Below are 20201 nucleotides of genomic sequence, written 5' to 3'. Positions count from 1 at the left end.
GGGTGTTAAAGTCTCCCACAACCACTGTGTTGGAGTTAATATATTCTTTTAGGTCTTTCAGGGTATGTTTGATGAAATTGGGTGCGTTGACATTGGGTGCATACAGGTTGATAATTATTATTTCCTTTTGGTCTATTTCCCCTTTTATTAGTATGGAATGTCCTTCTTTATCTCATTTGATCAATGTAGGTTTGAAGTCTACTTTGTCAGAGATAAGTATTGCTACTCCTACCTGTTTTTAGGTGTCATTGGCTTGGTAAACCTTCTTCCAGCCTTTCATCCTAAGCCTATGCTTATTTCTGTCAGTGAGATGGGTCTCCTGTAAGCAGCAAATTGTTGGATCTTCCTTTTTAATCCATTTCGTCAAGCAGTGCCTTTTGATGGGTGAATTAAGTCCGTTAGCATTAAGTGTTAGTACTGATAGGTATGTGGTGATTCCTGTCATTTAGTTGTCTTAGTTGTTTGAAGGTTTGATTGTGTGTACCTAAGCTGAGGTTACTCTCTACTGTCTTGCTTTTTCTTTTCCTGTGGTTTGGTGCTGCCTGTCTCTTCATGGTTAAGTTGGGTTTCACTTTCTGTGTGCAGAATCCCTTGAAGAATCTTCTGTAGTGGTGGCTTTGTGGTCACATATTGTTTTAGTTTCTCCTTATCATGGAAGACTTTTATTGCTCCATCTATTTTGAATGATAGTTTTGCTGGGTAGAGTATCCTGGGGTTGAAGTTATTTTCATTCAGTGCCCGGATGATCTCACCCCACGCTCTTCTTGCTTTTAATGTTTCTGTTGAGAAGTCTGCTGTGATTTTGATGGGTTTACCTTTGTATGTTATTTGTTTTTTCTCTCTTACAGCCTTCAATATTCTTTCCTTAGTTTCTGAACTTGTTGTTTTAATGATGATATGTCGTGGGATAGTTCTATTTTGATCTGGTGTCTTGGAGGCCTTTTGCATCTGTATGGGAATATCTTTCTCTAGATTTGGGAAATTTTTGTTATTATTTTGTTGAATATATTACACATTCTTTTTGCGTGCACCTCTTCTCCTTCTTCAATGCCCATGATTCTCAGGTTTGGTCTTTTGATGGCGTCAGTGAGTTGTTGCATTTTCTTTTCACAGTCTTGAGTTGTTTAATTAATAGTTCTTCAGTTTTTCCTTTAATTACCATTCCATCTTCAAGTTCTGAGATTCTGTCTTCTGTTTCTTCTATTCTGCTGGATTGGCCTTCCATTTTGTTTTGCAGTTCTGTTTCGTTCTTTTTTCTGAGGTTTTCCATATCCTGGGTGGTTTCCTCTTTAATGTTTTCTATTTTTGTCCTGAGTTCATTTATCTCTTTATTAATTGTGTTCTCTGTTTCACTTTGGTGTTTATACAGTGCTTCTATGGTTTTCTTTTTTTCTTCTTTTGCTTTTTTTAATTCTCAATTTTGTTGTCATGGAATTTCTTGAGTGTCTCCTCTACATTTTGGTTGACCATATCCAGTATCATTTCTATAAAATTCTCATTGAGTATCAGTAGTATTTCTTCTTTTAGATTATTCTTGTGGGCTTCCTTGGGTTCTTTGGCATAGTTTATCTTCCTTTTGTTGGAGACTGGATCTGAGTATCTGTTTTCTTCATTCCCCTCTGGTTCCTGTACTAATTTTTTGCTGAGGGGAAACTGGTTTCCCTGTTTTTTCTGTCTTCCCATCATTGCCCTTGGTGTTGTTACTGTCCCTGTACTGTGTGCAATTAAGTATTTTCTAGCTTAATAACAACAATGTAATAATAACAATGGTGATATTTAGAATGGAAGGGTGAGAGGAGATGGAAAGCAAAGAAGTTAAAGAAAAAGGGAAAAACAAATAAACAGGCAAGTAGGAAAAAACAAAACAAAGAATCAAAAAAGTTTCAAAGATATAAACAGGGAGCATTAGTGTACTAATCGACAGTAAGCTGAACAGGCATTAGAAAGACAGAGAGGATTGAAAATAAAAAATAAAAAGAATAAAGCTAAGAATAAAAATAAACAATAAGTAAATGAAAGAAAAAAATATATATATAAATAAAATAAAATAAAACAAAATGAAAAATAGAAAGAAAAAAAATCCTCCAAGTTCAAATGCAATGAAGTTTCAGTCTTAATAATTTTGGTGTCCATCTCAGCCTCCAATCCTGGAGATGGTTCCTCAGATGTTGTTCTATAGTTGTCTCATCAAAGGGGACGCATAAAGTAGAACAAAACTTGTTCGCGTCTTCCCAAGCCGTCTGGGTGTGGATGACTGGCGGCCCAGGGGCCCTCCTGGTTTCTCTGTTTAACGTGAAGTAGAGATTCTCTGCGCAGGCTGGAGGTGTGGAGGGGTCAAAGTTTTGCCTCTTCTCGATGGTTTTGCCTGCAAGGTGTGTCTCCAGTGTCTCTCCAAGATTTCACTATAGGAGGCACGCTTTCTGCTTCCTCCCTCTAGCCGCCATCTTGGAATTGCACTTCTTTTGTTAAATGTATTCCTAAGTGTTTTACTTTTTTGGATACTATTGCAGATGAAATTATTTTTCTTAAATTTTTTTGGTGGGACAGGGATTTGAACTCAGGACTTTGTGCTTGCAAAGCAGGCATTCTGTCATTTGAGCCACACCTTCGGTCCATTTTGCTCTGGTTATTTTGGAGATGGGTGCCTCCAGAATTTTTTGCCTAGGCTGGCCTCAAACTATGATCTTCCTGAAATCATCCTTCCACATAGCTAGGATTTACAGGTGCGAGCTACTGGCACCTGGTCAAATTGTTTATTGCCATGTGGTTGGAAGTTTTTTCCTTTTTATTCTGGGGCGGGAGGGGTCAGTTATTGCACTAAAATGTACATGACACAAAAGTTATCTTTTTTTTAACCATTTGTAGGTGTACAACTGCTGGCACTAAATATACTAAATACACTCACAAACTCACAATGTGGTATAACCATCACCAGTATTTATTTCCAGAACCTTTTTATCATGGCAAACAGAAACTCTGTACCTCTTAAGCCATAACTTTCCATTATCCTTCTCTCAGCCCCTAGCAACCTTCACCCTACTCTCCAGCTCTGTGAATTTACTTATTCCATGCATCTTGTATAAATGGAGTCATACAATGTTCATATGGAAATGCAAAGAACATAGAGCAGGTAAAATAACACTGAGAAGAAAAGGGCGAGAACTCACACTTCCAAATGACAAAACTCACTGCATCATACACTAATCAAGACAGCATGGGTCTGGGATGTAGCTCAGTGGTAAAGAACTTGTCTGACATGTGAGAGACCATAGGTTCAATTTCCTAGCACCACCTAAATAAACAAATAATACTGTGATATTATCATGCAGATCAATGGACTAAGATGAGATACCAATAATAAACCTTCCCACTTATGGTCAATTTAATCAGGAAAGAATAGTCTTTTCAATAGATGGTTCTGGGAAAACTAGATACTCACCTTTAAAAGTATGTATTTGGGCTCCTACCTCATACCACTTACAAAATTAATTCAAAGTAGGTCATAAATGAAGGACCTCAAACTATAAAATTTTGAAAGAAAACATAGGAGTAGATTTTCCTGATCTCGAACTAGACATTCATACAACACTAAGAGCACAAATAACAAAACAAACAAATTAGACTTTCATGTGATTAAAAGATTATCGCCAAGAAAATATTAAAAAGCCTGGTGCCCGTGGCTCTGCCTAAAATATAATTCTAGCTACTCAGGAGGTGGAGATCAGGAGGATCGTGGACTCTATCTGAAATACCCAACACAAAAATGGGGGAGTGGAGTGGCTCAAGTAGTAGAGTGCCTGTGCCTGCCAAGCAAGCATGAGACAGCCCACAGAATGGGAGAGAATATTTGCAAATTATAAATTTGATAAGAAACTTGTATGCAGATATAAAGACTCTTACAACTCAACAATAAAAAGACAAATAACATAATTAAAAATTGGTGAAAGATTTGAATGGATTTTTATGCAAAGAGATACAAATGGCCAATAAGCACATAATATTATGCTCACCATCACTAGACATGAGGGGAAAATGCAAATCAAAACTATACTGAGAGCTGGGGGTGTGGCCTGAGTGATAGAGCACCAGCCAAGCATGAAGCCCTGAGTACAAACTCCAGCACTATACAAGAAAAAAAAAACTGTAATTGATATTACTTCATACCCACTAGGATGACTAAAACAAAAAAGATGGACAATAGCAAGTGTTAGTGATGTTGTAGAGAAACTGGAAACTATAGTCACTCTGGGAAACACTTTGGTTGTTCTTGCGAATGTTAAACAGAATTACCATATGATCTCGCACTCTGAGGTATAAACCCAAGAGAAGTGAAAACATATATCCTCAGGGAAAAAAATGTAATGTTTATAGCAGCATTGGTCATAATTTCCAAGAAAATGGAAAGAAACAACCCAAATGCTATGATGATGAATAGATAAAATATGGTATACCCTAATTATGCATTATTATTTGCCTATAAAAAATAGAATGCTCATACATTGCACAACTTAAATGAACCTGGAAAATCTTTAGCTAAATTAAAGAAGCTAGACTTTATAAAAAGCAAAATGTACAACTCTGTTTATGTAAAATAATCAGAGGGGCTGCTGAATCATGTGTTAATTCTTTTTTTTTTTTTTTTTTTTGTGTGTGCTGGCTGGGGACATGTGGCAATTCTGTGATTAAATTTCTTGAGGAATTGCCAAACTCTTTCCCACAGCAGCATTTTACACTTCTACCGGAAGTGTACAAGAGTTTTAAACTCTACACAGCTTCACCAACAATGGTAATTTTCCATTTTTTGGATAATAGTCATCATAATAGATATGAATGTTTATTTTTAAAGATTAAATTGCATTGAATAATCTTTTTAATGGTAGAGCACCTGATCCCTCAGACAGACATATCCAAAGTGTATTTCATTGAAAAGAAAATCAAGGAAAATTATGAATTTTCTCTATTCACTGTTAGCTTTTTTCTTTATTGTAATTGTAATATCCATAAATTTGAGGATAAATAATTAAATGCAAGTCTGAATTTTTTTGTTGTTGGTGGTGGTGGTATACTGGAGTTTGAACTCAGGACCTCCCACTTACTAAGGCAGGCACTCTACCACTTGAGCAATGCCCCCAACCTGTTTTTGCTTTAGTTATTTTCCAAACTGGATCTTGTGCTTTTTGCCTGGGGCTAGTCTTGGACTGCAGTCCTCCTACCTATATCTCCCACAAGCATGTGCCATTACAGACAGGTGTTACTACGTCCAGCTTGTTTTGTTGAGAATAGGATCTCTCTAAGTTTTTGTCTGGACTGGCCTTGAACAGTGATCCTTCCAGTCTCTGCCCCTCCCCCAAGTAACTGGGATTATAGGTGAGTGTCACCACACCTGGCCCCATAGTCTGAAATTTTTTAAAGAGTAATATTTAAAACATATGTATATCATTGTAAAGTTGGAAAATATAACTCTTCCTATCTTTTCTATGATGCTAAAGACAATGGAAACCACATGTAGAACTCTGCCAGACAAGAGTGAAGACATCTGTGGGTATTTCTTGAACCCTTCCTTGGTGCCACTAGAATGTCCACCAACAACCGTGAAAAAGAAAACAGATGACATAAGTGACCTTCTCTCTGAGGGCCAAAGAAGTGTACCTCTCGCTGTGACCGACGCTCTAGAGCACATTATGGAACAGCTCAATGTTCTGACACAGGTGGGTTGGTGTGCTTTGCCTCAGGGTAAAGTAGGCAAAACAGTCCCTGTTGGTTACAGCAGGTTGCAAAACTCACGGAGCAGGGGAGCATTTTTCTTCATTGGCGAGACAAACTCAAGGCAGCAGTCATTAGCAAGGCACGCTGGGTTAGCTGCCCTAAGCAGTGTCTCACGGAGAAGTTCAGAGACCATGTGCATGTATGTGTGTGGGGTGTGCATGCATGCCCCCACACACACGTGCACACTCACACTGTGCTATCTCTCGCTTTGAGGAGCCAGAAAAGCAGCATGGACTATGAAGAACAGCAGTGGTGCTCCACATTATAGATGTTTCTGATTCTAAGCAGTGATGCTTTGTGATGGTGTGTATTCATATCCAGCCACTTACAAAGAAATATTTAGGGCCATAAGAAAAGTGTATTGGAAGTCAACATTTCTGGTTATTATGAAATATTGCCAATGCTTATAATTTTTTTTACTCTAAAAATACTGACAGCCGAATATATAACTTCTCTTTCCAAAGCTTCCTATATTGATACAGTGTTCTTCCAAGGATGATGGTTTTGCATCCCAGTTTTGAATCATAACTGGTTCTTTGAAGCAATTTGCCTTTTTCGAAGAAGGAATGTAGTGGATCTTAAATAATTATCCAAAGTCTTCCAACTCTGGATTGGGAAGTATAAATATAATCTAAGGAAGTTGTATGTTGAAATGGATGCACCAAAGGTTTCTCTTCCAGCTCTGCTGATTCAGTGTTTCCTTTGAAGTAATCTTCTGTTCTTTGATGTGTACAATATTTATATACAGTATTTGTCCCTGCAGACATTGTCACAAGTTATACAGAACAAGAGGCTAAAGGTGTGAATGAAAGAGATGTTAATTACCTGTCTAGAATAAATATTTCAAGATGAAATAGTTCCTGCACAGAAATCACTTAACTCAGTTCCCAACACTGTGCATTATATCATTGGAGTTGCTGCAAACCGTGCATGCATCCAGGTCTCCCTTGCAGGGATCTATTTCTGTGGGTCTGGGATAGGACTCTGGCATCAGGCATTCTGTTCAGACGCTGGCATTCTGTTTTATAGCCAGTATTTAGAAACACTAATTAAAGCATATTTGTGTCCTGTAGATAGCATATTAGGGACTTTGAGGTTAAGAGGCATTGTGGGGAGTGGATTATGAGAAACCTATGAGAACCTGACATAAGCACAGTTGGGCTTATAGGCTGAGTTTGGCATGGCCCCAGCCCCAGAAGACAGCAAGAGGCAAAATGGAGCACAACTGCTTTTCCTAAATTGTTTACATTCAGAGAGTAGGATCACAGGTTTCTCTTGTTACAAAGTCATGCCCCTCCCCGAGAACTGTTGCTCCACCTCCTTGTTTACCACTGTATATAAAAGACTTGCTGCAGGAGGATGCAAGGATTATTGATGAATTAATTGATGGATTTTTGATTGGCTGGCTGCGGGCTGCTTGTGAGGCTGCCACTGACACCACTGCTGGTGGCTGGTGTGTCTCCACCAGAGCAGCTCTCTACACCGAGAACTTTATACATAGGCTTTAGAAAAGCTAAGCTAAAGAAAAGCTAAAAAGAACATGGGACAGTGCAAGTCTGAGGGCCAAGACTTTAAGAGAGGTTAAGGAAAACAGGGGACAGTGTGAGTCTAAGGCAAGAGACTTTAAAGAACAGAAAAGAAGAAAGACTTCACAAGAAAGGTTTTGAAGATAGAGAAAAGAAGCAAAGTAAAAGAAAAGTAAAGAAGCAATGAGGCAGAGCTAGTCTAAGGCAAGAGACTTTAAAGAACAGAAAAGAAGAAAGACTTTAGAAGTAAGGTTTTAAAGAAAGAGAAAAGAAGCAAAGTAAAAGAAGAGGATAATAGAGAAAAGAAGTAACGAGGCTGTTGTGTGTCTCCATCCAAGTGCCCAGCACACCTGTCTGTCTTCTAACTTTTGTCCTTTCTGCATCTCCAGTCACCCCCAGTTAGGTCAGTAAAACAAGAGCTCATGAGAAAGCTCTTCTTGAAGGCATGTTTATAATTTCAGACTCCTGACAGATTGTGGGAAAGAGCCATGTGAGAATTGAAGTCATATATGATTTGCTCAATGAAAATCATATTTAAGTCACCCATTTTCACTTTGTAATATTGTGCTGTTGGTGACTTTCTCTATATTTACCACGCATTTCTTTCCTTTAAAGACTGTTGCCCTATGGGGCATGGTGGTTCACAGCTATAATCCCAGCACTCAGGAGACTGAGTCGGGAGAATCATGAGTTGAAGACCAGCCTGGGTTACATAGTGAGATCTTGTCTAAAAAACTAAAAAGTTTTTAAAAAGTTACCCTCTCAATTTCATGCCCAATTTAGTTTTAATTGGCCTGATTCCCATACCTCCATGACTTCTTACCTAAACTATCACCTGTCAGTGTCAGGTCCTCATTAGAACCTGTCACAAATAAATCTCTCCTTCCCCTACTCCTTCATTTTATGCCCCATTTCTCCCTTTTACATGATTCAAGGCTAAATGAATATGATTTTTTTTCATTTGAAGGACTGGATTCCTTTTGCATATTAAAGAGATTAAAGCAGCCATAGCACATTTGCAAAAGGGGAACAAGTGCATCTGTGAGCAGGTAGTAAAATAAATGTGTTCTGGATCACTTTAATTATAGGTGACTTTATATCACCTAAGTTTTATGTGTTCATCTGTACTGATTTTAATCAGGAATCAATTAAAACTGAATTACATTTTAGGTGGTGAATAAGTGGAGTTAACCAGTGTTAAACATTTTGATATGTATTGACTTTAGCATGTGGAACTACAATATAGTAGGTAGTGTCTAGCAAATTGCTTAGCACATATTAGGCACTCAAGAAATGACAGAAAGTCTTATCAGCATCACTGTTAACTCTTAATTAGTCATGACCTATTCTATGGAATATGAAAGCAAAAGTTTTTTCTTTTTTTCAGTACTAGAGTTTGAACGCAGGGCCTTGCACTTACTAGGCAGGCACACTACCACGTGAGCCATGCCCCAGCCCATAAGCAAAAGTTTTTAAATGATAATAAACTGGTTACCTTCAGGATATAATGGAAAAATCGATTCATTGTCTTGAAACTTGTTGACTAAGAATTTCTATTGCCTTTCCTATATGAACTCTACAACTGAGTAATCAAATAGTAGATAAGGGAACTCTTATTTACAAATTATCTCAACTAGTAAATTTTTTAAATGATAGAATATTACCATTTGCGGTCCCAGTAATGAATAGATCCAGGCATTGAGTAGTCACTGTACATCACTAAAATGGAAACAACCAAACATCACAAAAATGCTCTCTAATGAAAGGATAAGCCACCACTGCAGTCTTACCATAGGCTCCAACTCTGTCAGACCTTTGGATCCAGATGCCAATTTACAGGATATGCAGAAGCTGGAGAAACAGCCTAAGCTGCACCAAGTGTGCAACCCCCATAGTCGAGACTAGTGAAAGCTTCACAGGCCTGCCAACAGACAAGCTGTCAAGAAAAGATGGAAGAGGTGGACACCTGCAGATTAAAAGTAATGCAGGTCTCGAAAATGGGAAAGGGAAATTATAGTTTCTCAGGATTTACATTTGGGAAGTAAACCTATAACAAAATATTAGAAAGTGATTGTAAAGGTCAGACTGGAGCCTATGCGGAGCAAGAGCAGAGCATGCAGTGTGGAGGCCCTGGAAAGCAAGGTTCTACTTATGGGCTGATAGTTATTATGATGGTTTTCTTTTTTTTTTTTTTCTTTGTGGTACTAGAGTTTGAACTCAGAGCATTATGGCTCTACCACTTAAGCCACTTTGCCAACCCTTTTTCTTTCTTTCTTTTCTCTTTTTTTTTTTTTTTTGCACGACTGGGTTTGATCTCAGGGCCTACACCAGCCCTTTTTTTGGTGAAAGGTTTTTTTGAGATGGGTCTTGTGAACTATTTGCCCAGTCTGGCTTCAAACCATGATCCTCCTGATTTCTGCCTCCTGAATAGCTAGGATTACAGGTGTGTGAGCCATCAGTGCCCAACTTTTCCAGCCCTGTTTTTGTGTTGGTGTTTTTAAGATAGGGTCTCACAAACTATTTTGCCCAGACTGGCTTCAAACTATGATCCTCCCGATCTCTGCCTTCTGAGTAACTAGGATTACAGGCATGAGCCATCAGTGCTCTTATGAGAATTCATTAAGTGACACATGCTTTTTGAGTGACTTTCTGATGTTTTAGTTTATAATGAAAAGATTGTAAAAGAAAAAAGATACAAAAGCCGAAGGCAAACAATATCACAGAAAATTAGATTTTTCCAAACAGAGAACAGGAAGGTAAAACAGGTCCTGTCTGGTGGCTGGTACCAATGAGAGGGGGGAGGGTATAAGGAAAGGGTGAAGGAGGCTGAATGTAGTAGAAATATTATGTGCTATGTATGAAAATGGAAAAATGAAACTACTCCAGGAATAGGGATGGAGGGGGTGAATTCAACTATGATATATTATAAGAACTTCTGTAAATATCACAGTGTACCCCAGTACAACAATAATATAATTAAAAAAAAGAAACAAGAGAATTAGATTTCTAAAATTTATATTCTAAATGAGTATATGTAATCATATGCTGAGGGAGTTAGCATGAGCAAAGAAGATCCCCTGAGCCCTGCATGCCCAGCACTAATGGAAGAGTGGCACATGCATTCTTCTTTTCAGGCCTCCCCATCAGCCTGTGGACTGAGGGAACTGATGGCGATCACTATGGTATCTTCAAAGTGATCTGGCTCTCTGTCTGTCATACTGTAGGGATGGTTTGCCATGGATTGGATTATGACAGAATGACCAGTGATGACATTTCTGTAGTACCTGGGCCAGGCATATGGCATTTTCCCTCCACCACCACTCCACACACTTCCAGGTAGCCTGTGGCACCACTTAGCTTTCCTGGCCTTGAAGCTTCCAGATCAGACACAAGAATTGTCTTAACTTGGGGATGTGTAGCTCAGCGGTAGAGCACCTGCCCAACATGCACAAAGCCTTGGGTTTAATCCCCATCACTACAAAATAAAAAAGAATAGTTCACAATTCTTATATTCCTTTTCCTCATGTATATCCATTCTGTTTATTCCTTAGACTCCTTGATCGTGCTTTGCCCCATGGTAGGGCCCAATAAGGCAAAACAAGTGCTAGGGCCCATTTTTGAGTCAATTTTTTGGTTGGTGTCCCAGTTCTGAAAAGGATCACCTATGCAGACATCATCATTATTGTCCTAATAACCAGGTTACCAGGCATTGATTATTTTGTCCTCTTTTTTTGTAGACGGTTTCAATTTTGGAGCAGCGACTGACTTTGACAGAGGATAAGCTGAAAGACTGCCTTGAAAATCAGCACAAGCTTTTTGGTGCCATCCAACAGAAAAGTTGACTAGGAAGGTGTGAACAGAATCATGATAAATGGGCACATGTGCATGTTCTCAGGAAGGTAGCACAGACACTCCACACCACACACCACGTGCCAACTACTATGGCATTTCTTCAAAGGGTGAGCAACAGAACAAAAGACAGAAAAGGCATATTTAAGGACTAATTTAAGCACACAAATCAATGTCAAGGACTAATTTAAATCACTACCAGTTCTGATTGCAATAATAAAGAGAAAACCATTCAAGCGAATCTGCATTTCCCCCATCATATTTCAAATGTCAGTTTTTATTTATAGTCCAACTCCTGCCGGGAAAATAACCAGATCATTGGATTTTGTTGCTAAGTCATTTCAGATTGACCATGTTCAGGCAATTCCCCAAAGTAATTAATGTACTACTTTAGTGATTTACTTGCTTCTAAAACAGCATCCTAAAAGTAGAGAATGAGTTATTGATCTGACTCCTGTTTCTTTCAGTTCCAAAAATACCAAGACCACAGAATTTCCACATCAAGAATACACTTATTTTAATTCAAGTAGCATGTGAGACATAGGACAATGAGTTTCTACTTAGTTTATGGTGCACATTGTTTATTTTATCCCTCGGCCAACCTAAAGGAAAACAAGGAGTTAGGAGCACATGAAGAACATGTACCTTTTCAATCACAGATGAATGCACAGAATGATTTGGGTTGTACTGAACCTGTGATCACAGCTCACAAAGATTATGTTAGTGTGATTTCAGCATGCCAAAAATCCAGAACGATGCAACAGCTCCATTTAAAAATATACACACATGTACACATGCTTCAGAAGTATCGTTGCTTAGGGTGATTTTGGCAGCTGAAAAATAGGTACTTTTTTATTTTAAAAACACATTTGCATCATCGTCTTTCTAATTTTTTTTAATGAATTGTGATTTGAAACAAAATGAAAATGAGCCAGGTACTCTAAAAGATCTTGGGTATAAATTAAGATTTTTGTTTTGTATTAAACAAAATGGAGAGTAAAGTGGAAAAAAAAAAAAAACAGGCAAATTAATTGCAGCTTGCTGTTGTAATAACCTGTATCAAGGACACAGGTGGGAGACAGCAGACCCACATTTATGGTATCTATAGGAACATGGGGAAAATGCAACTATGTTTTGGAAAAAAAGAAAAAGTAAAGTCCTATTTATGTGGGAATCTATGAGTAGGTTTTATTTTTTATCATCTTGTGTGTAAGTGCCTTTTTATATAATATGAAATGTGTTCTTCTAGACATTTTCAAGAGCTTACAAAGACCAAATGGCATTGTATTTTAATAACTTCGTTGAGAAGACTAAGAAATGTCATAGCAATTTTTGCTTATTCCTTTTTATGCTTTAAACAATAAAGACATTTTTCCCTTTTTTTTTTAAAAAAAAAGTGATTCCTTTTCTTGTTTTCAATGCTTAAAACCTGGACATACTAAACTTCTTATCATCTAGCTCACCCAGTCTTCAGTGTACATGACAATCTCCTGGAGAGCTTGTCCAAACATTTTCCGGGGCCTTATCTCCAGAGTTTATGACTCACCGGGTTGGGAGAGGAGGGTGACGTTCGTTTCTAACAAGCTCATGGGTGAAGTTGGTGCCCTTGCCTGAGGCCCACACGTTAGCTACTTCTTACCACATGATGTTACCACATACTTTTACAGTTGTGGAAGAACTTTATAAGTGACATAAAATAATGATATGGATGAAGTACCTTAAAACTTTTCCAGGAGGTTTATTTTATAATCCCTACCGCCCTTCCCTAGCCTTTGTGGAATCTCCTTGGTCTTCATCAGATCCCAGCCCCTTCTGTTTCCTAACTTGAATGTGTCCTCTTTGAAATCTTATTTGGACTCCAAATAAGTCCAAAGTCAGTTCTGCTTCCCTCTCCCCTAGTCACTAGTGGCAACTTTCCTAGTTTTCCCCACCTCAAAATGCCCACCTTCCTTTCCATTGCTGGAGCTGAAAACTTTGAGTCATCCTTGGGTCACTTCTCTCACACCCTACTGTTCATTCCTTCAGAAAATCTTTTCTGAATTCGTGAAACCCCTGACTTCTTATCACCTCCATCTCCACCGCGGACCAGGCTACCACCATCTCTTGCCCGGATGACTGCAGGTGCCTCCAAAGTGGTTTCTCTGCCCAGCATACCAAAATAGTTCTTGAAAACCTGGGTCAAAGTATGTGGTCAGGTATAGTGATTTATACCTGTAATCCCAGCCCTCTGAAGGCTGAGGCAAGAGGATCTGAAGTTGGATGACAGCCTGGGCGATGTAGCTAGGCTCTGTCTCAAAATAACTACAAAAATATGTTCCCACCTAAGAATTAAAGCTCAACTCTCAACTTTCTAGTATCTGTCTTCTCACTCCTAACCTCCTCTCAGAGTTTCCCTCTGGGTCACCCTCACTCACTGCCCTCTGGCCACAGGGCCTCCTTCTTTTCCTCTGCCTGGACTCTGCCCTCAGGCATCTTTAGCTTCTGTTCACTGCCCTTTCAGCCCTTTCAGAGGTACCTCCCTGACTACCCCGTGCGGTAACTACCCTCCATAGCTCCCTGTCCCCTGACCACACTTGCGTTTTCTGCAGTGACCTCATTACCATCTGACCTACTTATTTGTTCATGCATCTGTGTCTTACTGAAGAGTGAGCTCTGCCTCGGTTGTTGAGACAGCTCTGGGGCTGGTGACAATGCCTACTTGTAGTGAGTATAGAACATGTTTCTTAAATATGAAAAGGACAGCAAAATTGCAGATTTTGTCCTCCTCGACCCTGGCAGTGGTTTCTCAAACTTGATAAATTCCTGAGCGGAATGCCTCAGAAGCCCATGAAATTTCAGGTGTGTGGCTAAGCTCTTCTGAGTCCTCAGGCTATCTGTGATTGGGGAAGAAACACCAAAAGAACAAAATTCATCTTCAGTTACATTACTTGATGCTACCACTCTCTCCTTAGTGACTATGGCCTTGAATCCTTTGAATTCTCTTCCTCCTGTCTTAGCCTCCCAAGTGCTGGGAATACAGTCCACCACACATGGCTGTAATTTTTTAAATTAACATGTAACAATTACATTTATGGTGTACAGTGTGATAATTCAATACATGTATACAATGTAATTAGTGTAATAGACATTTCCATCATCTTAAACATTTATTATTTCTTTGAGCAAACAGCATTCTGCTAAAGAATCAGACCATGTCAAACTGCAAGAGGTCTGGGTTTTCACCAACTCACACACATGGTAAGTTTTATAAGGTGTTTGAGGAAGCAAAACAGAAAATATTTGATTGGTTAACATGGAACAGCAAACCATAAACTCCATTTAAGAGGTTACAAGGTGGTTTCTGAATGACTGAAATTTGGTCTTCTGGGATATGACTCTACTCTGAGTTAGGATTTCCTTCCTAGCTGTTTGCAGAGAATCTTAAGAGTGCTAGAGCTGCCTGAGTCTAATGGCCTCCCCATTAATCATATTAGCATACTAAAGGTTAGTTTGCGTCCCACAAATAGACTATTTCTTTAATCTTGCAGACTAATTTTTTTTCAACTAGTACAGAAGAAAATTGTTTAGGTGGTACACACCTGTCATTCCAGCACTTGGGAGGCTGAGACAAGACTCGAGTTCGAGGTGAGGCTGGGCTGTATATCAATATCTTGTCTCAAAAAAAAAAAGAAAGAAAAGAATTGTTTAGGAAGTTTAGTAAACTAAGCTAGAATAATCTCAAGATTTTATTTATTTGATAATTGTTCATAGAGTGTACTTAAAACTACCATGTAGAAAGAAGGTAAATTTGGTATGCTTTGCCCTTCTAATTATATAGGATTATATGATAGTATCCCTGGGTTTTACTAAGGATTTATAATTTTATGACAAATTTGAGCTACTGGTTGCCTACAGAGGTGAACAATCTCCTTGCTAATGGGATGAACCCAAATCCAGTCACTAAGTTGTTTTGCTTTACTCACAGATTTTTTTTTAATAAGTTACCTACTGATATTTAAAAATTAGAGATTTTTTACCACAATTTAGATCTCTAGCTTGTCTTAGCAAACCAGACATTCTACAAATACTGAACCTGCCTAACCCAAGGCAGCAGTGAACTGAGCAGTGGGACAGGAGAAGAATCCTTTTGTGGGCATACATACCCTGTCGTCATCAGCCCCCTCCACTGATTGACCTGGCCTCTTGATATCCAAGGCTTTTGCATGGTGATATAGGGCTATCACCATCTGTCCCCCCTTCCATGCCTTTCAGAGGCCGTTTCCCGCTGGATGCCTCTTTCTGCACATCCCCTATCTCTTGTCCTTGACTGTACATCTGATCCGTAGCTCTACTAAACTGCTCACCGTTATAAAATGGACCAGGCCATTCCCTCATCACCTCCATTTACACTGAGCCTGCTGTCACCCCACCTGAAAAGCCCTGATCAACCTTTACAAAGATCCTGCATGTCACTGCATGCTTTTTCCTGTTGTGTTTCCACAGCACTCTGTGCATGTCTACTACCACATAGATTGCAATACAACTGCAGCTCTGCTTTCTCCACTCTATCTTGACCTTCTTAAAAGGCAGGCACTGTCATTTTTAGATTAATTGCCTGGTTCATGGGAGGAATAACAAAACAAAGTGTTGCTGAATAAAGGTGTTTTTAAAATATTGTTATTCACTTCACTTAGAGCCCAAAACAGTTAAAACTACAGCGAGTAGATTGGAAGAAATAGCATAAATAAAAATTTAGATGTGGGCCAGGCACCAGTGGCTCACGCCTATAATCTTAGCTACTCAGGAAGCAGAGATCAGGAGGATTGCAGTTCGAAGTCAGCCGGGGCAAACAGTTTGAGAGCCCCTATCTTGAAAAAACCCAGCACAAAAAAAGGGTTGGTGGAGTGGTTCAAGGTGTAGGCCCTGAGTTCAAACCCCAGTACCACAAAAAAAAAAAGAAAAAAGAAAAAAAGAATTACATGTGGGATATTTGGGGCTGACTGGGCATTACCATGACCTGCTAGTCATTATCTAGCTCAGTAGTTACCTGCACAGTCTTTAATTAATCTGAAATTAATGTTTTATTTGTAAAATTTCAACAGAAAGCATAATTATATAAAAGAAATGAGCTTTTCATACGTAGAAAACCTCCGGGTGCTGGCCAAATGCTGGCCATTAAGCAACTCCTGAGGAATTCAGCCTGAGAATATGAAAGCCATAATTACCCTAAATAAAGGCTCGGCAACACGGGAAGCGGAGGAGGGGACTGGAATGTGAATCAATTAAGCATCGTTAAGAACAAGATTTGCCTGGAACTCATCCTCCCCTGGTCTCTGACCATTTGGAGAAGCAGGATTATTCACTTACTGCCTTTCTCCTAGATAAAACTGTACAGATCCTAACATTTCATTCACGTGCAGAGCACACTTGGAGGTTCTCATCCCCAGCATGAATTGTATGCGTCTAAGAGGACTGGAAGATAAACCATCTGTCCCTGTACAGAAATAGTTGACTGCTGAGAGAAAAGAAGGTGATTCTAATATTTGGAGGTTATTGACAAAAAATCATAACCCATGAGCGATTTTTAATAGTAGAAATAGATGGGTTTATAGTAGATTTTTAAGTGAGATGCACCACACGCACTATAGCCTTTTCTCTGATGGTTTAAACCTCATTGGCAAGTCGTGAGGTTTTCGACTTCATGCACCAGAGGATTTATAAATGTACATTGACTCTAGAAACAGACAGTGTGATTGCCAGGTTGTCCTCCATAAGCCCCAGCTGTGACTCAGCCAGGTAACACAATTGCAGCCTGGGTTTACTAGGAAAATGGGTCCAATGGCTTGCCAAGAGGCAGAGGTTAAAGGGGTGTGGGGGAAGGGAAATATGTGCACAACTACTTACTTTTTCTTGGATTTACTTGTATTTTTCTTCTGGATCAAATCTCAGAAATGTTCCTATTAACAAAGACTCTGATTTAAGCTTCTTCTCGTAATAAAGTAGATGTCACAACAAAAACAATTAGGAGAAATCACTTGATCATCTAAAAATTCTAAATCTCTAAAACAAAAAATATGTGAATAAAAAGATTGGCAGAAATGCATTATATAATATAATTGGGAATATCAATATTTTTTAAATAGAATTTAACTGATCCACATAATACAAAATTACAAAGAATTAATTAGAAAGTGTTTGTGCAAACAACTAACTACGAAGAATAAGCGAATTTGCCCTTGTGCCTAAGGGGATCTTAAACAAAGGTTGATCATGTTCTAAACCACATGATATAAAGTTTTAGTGAAAATTCCAAATGCCCTATGTCCAAAGAGTAAATAATGAAAATAAAAATGCTTAATCACATAGAATATGTGAAAAAGAAAACTTAAATTCCATTGCTTGCTTCAGTAGCACATATACTAAAATTGGAACAACAGAGAAGATTAGCAGGGCCCCTGCGCAAGGATAACACACAAACTCGTAAAGAGTTCCGTATTTTTTTCTTCTACAAAATCAGAGAACAGGAGGGTAGAACAGGTCCTGTGGAGGGGGGGCAGGTAGAGAGTTTGTCACCAGTGTGTGGGGGAGGACCGGTGTAGGAAGGTGAATATGGTGCGAACACTGTGTTCGTGTGTATGTGAAGGTAAAAACAATCCCTGCCGAAACTATTCTGGGAATGAGGGGTGGGGGGAAAATAAAGGGGAGTGGTGGAGGGGGTGAATTCAAGTATGATATATTTCATATGCTATAAGAACCTTTGTAAATGGCCACCCAACACAACAATAAAAAATAAAAGTGTCATTATATGAATTTAAAAAAAAACCTCTAGTAAGTAATATTTACTGGAAATGTAAGAATATGCTTAAACTGCTTTTGCTGAAAAGCACTGACTCCTCACTTGGGACCACGAATCAACTAAAAACAGGAGAAAAGCTTGACATCTCTCTCTCCATTTTGTATCTATTGTCCTTTGTTCTGAGTTATTCTCTCCTGCAGCCACCATGGAATTAAGGAAGGACAGGAATGATCAATAACATCTTTGTGAAAGAGACTGGAACTACCCCTAAGAAAGAGCAGAGACCCACAAGACCACTTACCAAACAACGACTTGTTTATCTTGCCCTTCGATGACAGTGATAACAACTTCTCCAGAACCCCTCCTAACACAAGGACTGAAATAATGACCAACCAGGCCACACCTGTGACTGGGGCTGTTTAACTCTGCATTCCTTCTGTTCCCTACCCCTAATACTTTGTCTATTTAAAGCTAAAGCTCACATCTTTACCCCAAATGGTTAAAGATGGGCTGCATACTCACTTTGCCTCTTCCCATGGCATGTCCGGGGCTATATAATAAATCTCCTTTCTCTGCCCTTTACCATGTCTGTTTATTTGGTGTATGCAGGTGAGTGGCCTGTATGTCAGTGACTGGACATGTGGAAGCCCAGCAGTTTGGGCCTGGGGTCCAAAACTACTGTTTCAAAAGGATATCCTAAAATGTAGTAAGCAGTATCTACAGTGTGAACCAAATGTCTCCTTAAAAATATAAAGTGACCATAACTTATGTGCACTCTAAAAAGGCTCAAATAGAAGTGTGGCAAGATAACTGCCTCTGGAATTTTTTATGCTAATCATTAACCAAGAGAGAAAAACCTCATTTCACTTTGAAATTAATTAAAGACAGGTTTACCTTAGAAATGAAGAAGGGGGTCTCACGAACTTTTTGCCTGTGTAGCTAGGATTATAGGTGTGAGCCCACTGGCGCCAAGCATATCATTGAAGTTTTTTGTTTTGTTTTGTTTTGTTTTGCAGTACTGGGATTTGAACTCAGGGCCTACACCTTGAGCCACTCCACTAGCCCTTTTTTGTGATGGGTATTTTTGAAATTGGGTCTCGAGAATTATTTGCCCAGGGTTGGCTTCAAACTGTGATTCTCCTGATCTCTACCTCTGGACTAACTAGGATTGCAGGCATGAGCAACTGCACCCAGCTCAGTGAAGATTTTTAAAGTCACTATAGTGACATCAGAATGTAGAAATTTGAGAATCACAGCTAATAGAAATGTGCTTTATGCTATCATTTATTTCAAGAATTTTTAATGGCTTTTGAGTAATGGCTAAATATGTTCCCTTTGTCTACTCTTAAGTTGACAGGAGATGGGTTATCGTTGTAGCTGCTTTGACACAAAATCTTATCCATTTCCATCATAATAAAAAGTGAGTAGGGCAAATTAGTAGAGTAACAATTTGCATATCTCAAAAACCTAGAAGCCTTCTGCAAATAGGATCTCTTTACTCCATCTCATTCTTTATACAGTGACATCTAACATCTATCATTAAGAAAATTCATCAGCCAGGCACTGGTAGCTGCCACCTGTAATCTTAGCTACTTGGGAGGCAGAGATCTAGGTTCAAGGCCAGCCTTGGCAAATAGTTTGTGAGACCCTTTTTGGAAAAAAACCCAACACACACACACAAAATGGACTGGTGGAATGGCTCAAGTGGTAGAGTACCTGCTTAGCAAGCATGAGGGCCTGAGTTCAAACCACAGTACCACAAAAATGACAAAAAAAAACCAAAATTAAATCAGGAGTTGGGGATGTGTGAGCCCTGGGTTCAATCACTAGTATCTCCCGCTCCCCCCCAAAAAAGAGGTATGATACTAGCCAAGCATGGTGGAACATATCTGTAATCCCATCACACGAGAGGCTTTCAAATTCAAGGCCACCTGGGCTACATAGCAACCAGCCTTAAAAAAAGGAAGAAAAGGACTGCTGGCTTGGCTTGAGTGGTAGAACGCCTGCCTAGAAAGTGTGAGGCTCAGAGTTCAAATCCCAGTAACATACACATACACACAAAGAGACAGAAAGAGGAAGGAAGGGAGGGAAAGAAAGAGGAAGGGAAGGGAAGATGAAAGAAACATCTACTGATTTTTAAATTATTTCAAAAGAATATGAATAAAATAATGCATGCAAAAAAATTTTGCAAAATGCAAAGGAAAAAAAGTGTGTTTCTCTTTTGGCTCTGTGAGGCACCCTGCAGTCTCATTTAACAACACCCTACTAAGGGTTGGAGGCATGGC

The 20201-nt window shown here is 39.1% G+C and overlaps 1 protein-coding gene and 1 pseudogene across 3 annotated transcripts in view; both read left to right on the top strand.

Annotated features, from left to right (window-relative positions):
* Poc1b (POC1 centriolar protein B) overlaps nucleotides 1–12299 on the top strand; it is a 109235-nt gene extending 96936 nt beyond the window's left edge. For 2 of the 3 annotated variants that reach the window (XM_074084090.1, XM_074084089.1), the window contains exons 11-12: nucleotides 5490–5708; nucleotides 11030–12299. In XM_074084090.1, the coding sequence (XP_073940191.1) occupies nucleotides 5490–5708; nucleotides 11030–11134 (324 nt within the window). In that variant the 3' untranslated portion in view covers nucleotides 11135–12299. The remainder of the gene's footprint in view (nucleotides 1–5489; nucleotides 5709–11029) is intronic. The other variant, XM_074084091.1, reaches the window with a different exon arrangement.
* Nucleotides 12300–17519: 5220 nt separating this feature from the next.
* LOC141426041 (U6 spliceosomal RNA) lies at nucleotides 17520–17620 on the top strand (annotated as a pseudogene).
* The last annotated feature ends 2581 nt before the right edge of the window (nucleotides 17621–20201 follow it).

Source organism: Castor canadensis, chromosome 8, assembly GCF_047511655.1.
Source record: "Castor canadensis chromosome 8, mCasCan1.hap1v2, whole genome shotgun sequence".
Classification (NCBI taxonomy): Eukaryota; Metazoa; Chordata; class Mammalia; order Rodentia; family Castoridae; genus Castor; species Castor canadensis.
Note: the sequence above shows the minus strand (reverse complement) of the source record. Positions and strands in the feature narration are given on the sequence as shown.